Below are 9,235 nucleotides of genomic sequence, written 5' to 3' on the forward strand. Positions count from 1 at the left end.
TTCTCCATGTTGCCAAGATTGTCGGAAGAGGTGAAGCTTTAGCAAGGCGAAAACAAGAGGAGAATCTCGGAGAACTCTGGGGGCTACTGTTGTGGGTATACTTAATGGGTGTATCATCGACAGTGCCTAGATCCGGCAAGCCCGGATGGCCCACAGACGGTGATGTGGCATGTGGCCCATCGGGCGGCCCAGTTGCTATTGATCATGAAGGATGAAGTCCAGCCCAGGATAAGGAAGCCGGATCCCAACCGACCTTCGGAGGATGCCGGATCCGTGAAGGCCCATGAGGAACCCGGATCCAGTACGACGTAGATGGAAGGCGGATCCTTGACGTACACGGCAAGACATTGTACCGTAGTTAGGCAACCTGTAATCCGGCTAGGACTCTCCATGTAAACCCTAGATCCGTGCGCCTTTATAAGCCGGATCCCGGGAGCCCTAGAGGCAGATCTCGAGCTAGAAGCGAGACAACCACAACTCATTGTAACAACGCGAAAGCGCCCAGATAATTCCAGACAAGCAGCAGTAGGCCTTGCCATCGTGCAGGTGTTCCGAACCAGGGTAAATTGCGTCCACCGCCCCGAGGACTCTCCGCCCTATGGCCCTACTTCTTCTCCCCTCCGTGTGGATCCCTCCTCTGGAGTACCGTCGAATAGGCAATGGCAATATAATATCGAATAAACATATTAAGAAAATATACTTTATGGTGAACCTATTGATATTGATTCAGTATTGTAATGTTCATATTTCTGTGTATAAACTTAATTAAATGTTAAAAACATTGTCTTTTGACTAATCCTCTTAAATGTTTTATATTTTAGGACGGAAGTAGTAGCACTAGCTAGCGCCCATTTAAATACACGTACACGAGACTGCACACGTCTCACTAGCTAGTTGCCCATCTAACAGCGAAATCTGATGTATGCTTGCCCCAATCTGGTGACACAGCGTCTCAGGGCTGACAGCAACAGATGGAGTTGAAAAATCTGACAACAATGGTACCTTTTGCCCGCAGAATTAGGGCCATAAGCACTGTATCACACCTATTTAGCAAGTTAAGAGACAGTTTTGACAGGATTGTCCGACTCACGAAAAGGGGCGTCAAATCCGCACTCTTTGGTGTAATGCATTTATTTCATTACTAAGAGCATCTCTAGTTGCCTCTTTTAAAAGTTTTTGAGGCGCGCTGGATATTTTTTCGTTTCATGTCGCGCGAGTTAAAAGCTCTTTCCGTTCGGCGCGGCTTAATACGGTGACCAGCGCCCCAAGCCTGTCCCCGGTCCACAGGGGACGCTCCGGACACGCCGGACAGAGCGAGAAGCGAGGCGGGGAATGGCGGGCCCGACGCATCATTGACACATTCAAATTTAACCCAACTGTCGCCTACCTCGCGATGGAAGTTATTGACGCGCATCGACGGTGCAGTTTCCGCAGAGGCTCATCGATACATCTCGTTGCGCCTACCTCTCCGTGCCGGCGTTAATGAGCGCCACCGCTCCCTCCGGCCTATAAAGAGGGTCGCTCTCGCATCGTCCCTCACACACAAATCCTAGCGCCTCTCTCCCCAACCCTAGCCGCCACCATCTCAAGATTCGAGGGTCATTCCATGGCTGGTAAAGGCCGAGGTCGCGGCCGTGGCCGTGCTAGAGCAGCAAGGCATGCACCGTCGCTGTTGCCTGCGACGTCATCGTATTCTAAGGGGGAGTGGGAGTTCGAGTTCATCGCCGTCCTCAATGGCGACCCACTCGGCATCCAGAGGCTGCTGGACAAGTTCACCGAGTTCGTCGCCAGCAACGTGCTGGCCGCGCTGCAGCTGCGGAAGGCTAGCTGCGGCTTCAGCCGGTGGCCGGTGGACGTGCTCTTCGATGGCCGCGACAAGATGTACCTCCACACCGGCTGGGAGAAGTTCTCGCGCTTTCACGACCTCCAAGCCGGTTGCGTCCTCACATTCTCCTACCAAGGCGACGAGGAGATGAGTGTGAAGGTGTTCGACGACACGTCCTGCCGCCGGCACTACCACGGCGACGATGAAGAGGACGACGATTGAACACGCCGAGTGTTCTTTCTTCACATCGAAAATGGTCACCGAGGTTTCTGTATGTTCTCCCTGCATAGGACCAACATGCCTATCATTACCAGCTGAACTTTCCAGTTTGGGTGACTGAGAGTGCCTGAAAGTGTTCTTTCTTGGCATCGAACATACGAAATCTGTGAGGTTAATTATAGTTAGGTTTCCTTATTTGGCAATGTTTTAACTATGTATTAGTTTGTGTAAAGCATGTTCCAAACTATGTATTAGTTTGTGTAAAACCATATTCCTAATTATGTATTAGTTTGTGTAATATTCCTCCTCTCTATTGAAATAAAAATGCAAAAAAGAAATCAAAAAAGTACTGTATAAACAAGTTTGGGGCCGCGTTTAGGGGACACGGCTGGGGAGCGACACCCCGAAACGAAGAAAAAGCGTCCCCCAAACGCTTGATCCGACGCCGTTTAGGGGACACGGCTGGAGATGCTCTAAAGATGTTGGACATGAGCTAAGGTTGTTTACTTGCTTCGTGTTGTTTCTTATGATGGGTGATATCTACTTAACATCTTATAGTTTCTTCGAATTCACATTCACTTATTATTTTTGTAGATTTATTATTAAGGTCTTTAGTTACTATTGGGCATTCATTTATAAACTCTTGTTGTGATTGATAAATTCTTGCTTTTTAGGGTTTAACCTTAATACTATTCTCAAGGTTCTATAATCAACAACTAAAGGTGATGATTAGGGCTTGGCTTACCAAAGGTTTAACTATAAATATTTGACTCTCGTCCCTAAAATCAAGTGCTTGCTCAAATAACTTTAGTTTAACACTTTAGCTTGAGCTCTCATATATAGATATGAATTACTCTAAGGTTTATGATGTGCTAACAAAATCTCTTTAAATATATAAGTTAAGGCTCCGCTTGGCTATCTTAGTTGGATTAGTTTCTTCTTTACTTCATGAATTTATAAATATGGTCTTATTCCATTTCATATTGGATTACCTCACCACTCCCAAGTTACATGGATTATATCCTAGGGTTTTAGCTCAAGAATTGATGAGGTGATCATCTAAATATATGGATAATTCACTGGCTTCTCTGGGATTTTGTGTAGAAAGATTTGGATAGATAAAAGTAGGATAGACAAGGGCTTATGTTAATGTCCTTGTCATGGGTTCAAGAATGGAGTTGAATATATACCATAAAAATCAGGAAAAGAACATTGATTTAGGTAAAGCAATCCGTTTCGGGAGCAACCCAAAAGTCCTCTGATCACCCGTTATCCACGCACGTTGTAGCCAAAAACTAGCTAGCTTTGCTGCAATGTGAAGACATGGACCTCACACACATCACATGTACGCTGGACAATTGATCGATCTGATCACCTGGCCTGGCACATGTTTGCCGTCTTCACACACGACACCTCCCCCCACGCCCCCCGACCCTCCGTGCTGGGCTGCTGGCACTGCTGGATGGGGGCAAGCGCACACATTATCCAGTATATATAATCGGTCGATACACCAAGATAGAAACAAGCTCGCCGGGCACCAAGCCACCACGATAATCTTTAGCTTGAGGTTGAAACAAACACTTGATGGCGAGTCATATCTTCCTGCACCTCGCGCTACTGCTGCTACTCTGCAGCGCCAGCCAAGGTAACAAGAGTACCAGCCATATTTTCCTCTTATAATGTCATTGATAGGAAGCATGGTGGCGTGAATATGTCAATACGTATGTGGACAGGTGAGGAGCTGGGCGCAGATGCAGCGGGCCGGTCTCCGTGCCGGGCGGCGGACCTGGTGGTGCGGCAGTCGGCGACTGGGCGGGTGGTGGAGGGGAAGCCAGAGTACGCGGTTGAAGTGAGCAACCGCTGCCGGTGCGCGCAGTCCAGGGTGCTGCTCCGATGCTACGGCCTCAGCAGCGTCGAGACCGTGGACCCGCGGGCGATCCGGCCAGTGGATGACGAGCGCTGCCTGCTCCGGGACGGACGCCGGATCCAGAGGGGCGCGCCGGTGCGGTTCAACTACGCCTGGATGACGCCCTTCGACTTCCCACTGCTCAGCTCACAGGTTCGCTGCTAGTTGTAGGTGCCTGCCAAGCTCGATCGATAGTAGGAATGTAATGAGATGTTTTACACTGCCCGCATTGTAAGTGGTAACATGAGGTACGGATCGATTTGGCCCGCTTGTTTTTGACAACCATATCAATGTTGTGGAATAAATCTTGACGCAGAACAATTCGAAATCACTCGCTGGCGTTCGACCGCGTGAAGCGCTCGCGCGAATCAATTCCCTTTCCTTTTTTTTCGTTTTCTTTTACCCCGCGCATTTACTTACGTTAATTAATTATGGCAGTAAATCTCGCGCATTTAATTCGCGATTCGTTGTCGTGCATAAATTACGTGAGTTAATTACGATAGTAAATATTACGCATTTAATTCGCCGGAGCACTATTTCCTTTTTTTGGCGCGTTAATCCGCATGATTAATTCCGTATACTATACTAACTAGCAAAGTGCCCGCGCGTTGCTGCTAATCTTTTACTCTCACCGCTTAAATTAGGTGTCTAAACTTTATGTAGATACGAATTCATCTCTAACTAAAATCTATCTAAATTTATAGATAAAAGTAGGACACTTATTTTTTAGCGCAGGAAGTACTATTTTCATGTTTAGCACCTTTGTGGCTACCAAGTGTAAGCAAGCTAGATAAAAATATGTACAATGCTAGTAGCATCTATTTTAATTTAAATATTCTTGAATATTTTAACCTCGTCCACATATTCTTTTGATCACAAGCTAGGTCTGCATTGTGCATCTCAATTTATTTATTTTATTTTGGTCCATTAAGTTGGGACCACTTGCAGCTGTAGGGGACTTTAAGTTGGTGTGTCCACAACGATTAAAACAACACTTTAGTCTTAAGGTCCTTGACGTCATAGAGATAGCACCAGTACGACACACATCGAGCAGGATAAAAAATCCCCATCATTATCTATCTTCTTGCTCCGTCCTCTCAAAATCCTTTGGTCGCTTCTTCTCCCGAGGGAAAATCCGTTGGTCGCCGGAGTTCAGCACACCCACGCCTCCAAGGGAAGACCCAAATATTCTATTGCTTCTCTCTGCGTTCATGCTTGGCCGCCGGATTTCTCCCTCACCATGTCGTATCGTTCTCCTCGAGCTGACCACTGGTGGCTCTCCATCTCGTCTCACCATCTTCCTCCTCCTTTCCTTAACTCGTGGCACTCCCACCTCTCTCCCTCACCAATCTGACGGCCGCTGACTACCTCAATCACCAATGCCTGGCAGCGTCTACTTCTTCTTCCCGTCCTTCTTAGCCCGAGCCAACGGAGGGCCACACAACGGCTGCCCTGGAGCAGTTGCGAGGCGTGTGGGTCTAGGGCACCATCCGGGCACCGTGGACGAGGGTAGGAGTCCGCCCGACGTGGCCGTTCCAAACACCACCGCAGCCAGATCTCGTTGCAAATGCAGTCGGAGAATGCTCATGCGTTGCCACGATCCATTAAATTATTTTTTCTTGCATATATAAAAATATAATGGTTGTGAAAAAACCGAAACTTTCATAGGATTTAAAAAATATTAAAGCTGCACTTTGCTTGAAATGCCTTTTGATTATAACCCTAATACAATGTCTTATGCATATAAAGAAAAAAAAAACTAATATTTTACTACTTCCGTTCCATAACACAAACAGTTTTGGTAAACTAAAATAGTTTGGCAAAAACGGCTTATGTTGACCGATATTAACATCTCCCCCCGTCAAATTAAATATATCTTAAATTTATCTAAATTTTAATGTATTTAATCACTACGTAGTATTTAGTATATGCACCTAAAACTAAACAAAGCACAGGCAAATCAGTGAGTTTAGAAAATGATTTATTAATAGTCATTAGCTACGTCGCACATGTGACCAAGCTGGGCCCTGCAAGTTTTATTTTATTAGCCATGAGCTTTGCACTCTCCACGAACAAGTGAACCAGCCAAATCCCATCTTGATTCCTCTTATTGACCTGCTCGTCTGTCCCGCACCTCCTCTGTTGATTCATCCTCCCGGTTTAAAATCTTTTCCAGATAATGGATCTGGTTCCTCCGCAGCGTGCGACGGCGGATCGATGCCCTCTCCGGCCTCTTCTGCAAATAATTTCACGGAATCCCAATCTAGCTCGAGGGGCATGTTCCATGGGAGAGATGCTTCAGCCATGTACGATGCGCTTCTGCTCCTTCACGTTGGGCGTCGCCTTCTCGCCGAGCAGGCCACTGTCTGTCTCCGCGGCCGTCGGTCTCGGCGCTCCCGCGCTGGACGCTGGGTGCTCGTAGCGAGTGGCGCATAGGGCGGGGAGCCGGGGAGCGGTCTCCTCCCAATTCCAGTCCGCAGAGCCTTGGCGCAAACGCCGCGGAAACCAGGGGCGGGTCCAGGTGCAGCACGGGAGGGTGGACTGCGGGTTTATTTAACAATTGTCGGCACGAACGACGTACACGCACGAACGACGAATCCAGATTTAATAGTAAAGATTTCGCGCATTTATTTCGCGAATTTAATTCCGTCCGGTTAATTCCTTTTTTTTTGCAGTGTCATGTTTTCTTGCTCTTTAGTTTCTATTTTTTGACCGAGATTCCTTTTTTTCAATTCTCTTTACTCAATTCCCTTTTATCAATTCCTTTTATCAATTCCCTTTATTTTTTCTATTTTTTGTTTCTACTTTTGTGTATAAATTCATGTTATTTGGACTAATTTTTTCAATTTCCTTTTTCGGGCTAGTGATTTTTATAGGGGAAAATAACGGGTGGGGAAACCACTTACGACTCAAATGAACTACCACTTGCAACTTAAATAAATATCATTTTTTAACTTAGTTAGCTTTTCGGGTCGGTAACTTTTCACATTTTAGCGTTGATAAATAGCATGCATAAGGTTTGAAAACTTATGAGCTAAAAATATTGCTAAAATATTCGAAATGATATTTAACTTTTGGGGTTTGTAACTTTTTCATTTTACCCGCTGATAAATAATGAGATGTGGGGTTGATAACTTGTGGACTAAAAAAATTGTCAAAATAGTTGAAATGAAATTAACTTTTCGGGTCGGTAAGTTTTCTCATTTTACTGTTGATAAATAAGGAGAAGATGGTTGATAACTGTGGGGGCCCGGACTTACCAGTCCAGAACTCCTGTTACGCATACAATTTCACGATCCCAAGATCATTCCATCGTGAATACATAATCGAACTGATATCAGATTACATCATCCATTACAGTACCGAATTACAGATATTACGGAAGTCTTAGATCATAGGCCATCAAGGCCGTAGTTCAACAAACAGCAGCGGAAATTATTTGACTCCAAACAGCGGTGGAACCCAAGTCAGACCTTTACACTACATGCGGCTGACTGGGAGAGCGTCCTAGTTCGCGTCTTTGGCGTCATACTCTTCTTCTTCGTAGTACTCCTCTTCAAAGTCTGGCCAAGTAAATAGCCAGGACAACAATGCCAATGAGTACGTTTGAATGTACTCGCAAACCACCTTAGAGAGAAATAAAGGATATGCAATATGGCAGTAGCAAGGAACAAGCACTAACTAAGGCGACAAAGAGTGAGAGAGAGTTTCTCTCGAGAATAAGATATCTCTATAACTTTATTGAAAATCTTTTTGTAAACAATTGTCATTTGAAGACTAATAGGTAAGGGTGACCCAATTTATTTTTCCATCCCTCGAAATGGCCAAAACAACTGTACCAACTTTCCACCGTACCTCTCAGGTACATTTCCTCCAGTCCCACTGGCATTTTCCCGTACCTTCCCGATACCTTTCCAAAAATCTTTTCTTTGAAAACATTTGTAAAACAAAAACTCTTCAGCGTAGTTATCATGCCTTCCCAACCGTCCATGACCGCGGACGCGGCTATTCGAATATTTTTCACTATGCAGAGGTTGTACACTTTCACCATAAGATCCGATAAATCCGCCGGGATCATCCCTGGTTCACCAAGCGTCACAGCGCGAGGCTCGGATAACCGATCGCAGTTTTTCGCTTGCTCGCCATAGCCTAAGACATGCCGCCTAGAGTTGTACCTCCCAACACCAGAGTCCGAGGGGTCGTTTACCTGGGAGTAGCAAGTTCCCCGACCAGCTCAATCCTCCGGAATACCGCGACCAACTGCGGGGCATTATTCAATGGGAGCTCATAGGTTGTACCCCTGCCATCGGTACACAATGGAAAGGCGTCCCCAGTATGTTGGGGAGGCCACGGTCGATAGGTGTCCATGTTCGGACTACCCCTTACATTTGCAGGACCCAAACTATGGCGAGACAAACTACTACGCTACGCCCCGTGCCCACTTTGGGGTAATATGGTTGCACTGTCTAATTGGTAGGTTAAGTACCCAAGGCACCGAAGTTTTCGAAAACATTTTATCTCCACTTTATTCCAGCAAAACTCACTTTTGCAAAACACCTCTTCATTTTCAAAATTCCCACTTGGGCAGGGCTACCCCATTCCAAGGTTTTCGAAAAACATCTTTCTTGGAAACAATTTTCCAAAACTTTTCCACAAGGGCTCCCAACCTGTAGTCCACCTTTTTCTTGAAAATTGGCGACAAGGATAATAAGGTGGTAAGCACCATATCACTATTAAGATGAGGATCAGTAGGTTCCAACGAGGGCTGCGCCCTAAGGGTGGGTTAACAAAACTCCGGTGGCGCTAACCTCCGACATAATAAAAGAACGACATGCACTTTATAAAACCTGTAATAATGCAAGAACAAGATATATGTAGGATCATAGATGCATCAAGAGGTGGCTTGCCTTGATCAGCAAAGTTCCCCTGGTCTTCCTCTTCAATCCCTCCAAAATCTCCTCCTCCTTCGTTTCCGGCGGCGTTCGAATCTAGCGTCGCAAAAAAGAAAATAACAAGCCATACCCAATCAACAAACCACACCAGAATAATTCACAAAAAAAATTGGTAAAATCACAGTAGGTAAAGGTTCACTAATGCAAACTACTGAAAGTGGTTTCACCCATTTATGGTTTTTAAAACAAAAGATATGATTTTTGAAATTCTAGAAATGACTTAGGAACCATTTAAATGGTCTAAATCTTTCTGTAACTCACAAAAATGCATGCAGCATACCTACTGAAAGCTAATAATATGTAGAGAACACATGCACAAGAATTTCATGCAAA

At 45.5% G+C, this 9,235-nt stretch overlaps 1 protein-coding gene across 1 annotated transcript; it reads left to right on the forward strand.

The window, feature by feature from the left end:
• The first annotated feature begins 3,499 nt into the window (after positions 1-3,499).
• On the forward strand, positions 3,500-4,266 carry LOC127299433 (TPD1 protein homolog 1). The gene is made up of 2 exons (XM_051329430.1): positions 3,500-3,689; positions 3,778-4,266. The coding sequence occupies exons 1-2, from the start codon at positions 3,629-3,631 to the stop codon at positions 4,113-4,115; spliced, it is 399 nt and encodes a 132-aa protein (XP_051185390.1). The 5' UTR covers positions 3,500-3,628; the 3' UTR covers positions 4,116-4,266.
• The last annotated feature ends 4,969 nt before the right edge of the window (positions 4,267-9,235 follow it).

Source organism: Lolium perenne, chromosome 1, assembly GCF_019359855.2.
Source record: "Lolium perenne isolate Kyuss_39 chromosome 1, Kyuss_2.0, whole genome shotgun sequence".
NCBI lineage: Eukaryota > Viridiplantae > Streptophyta > Magnoliopsida > Poales > Poaceae > Lolium > Lolium perenne.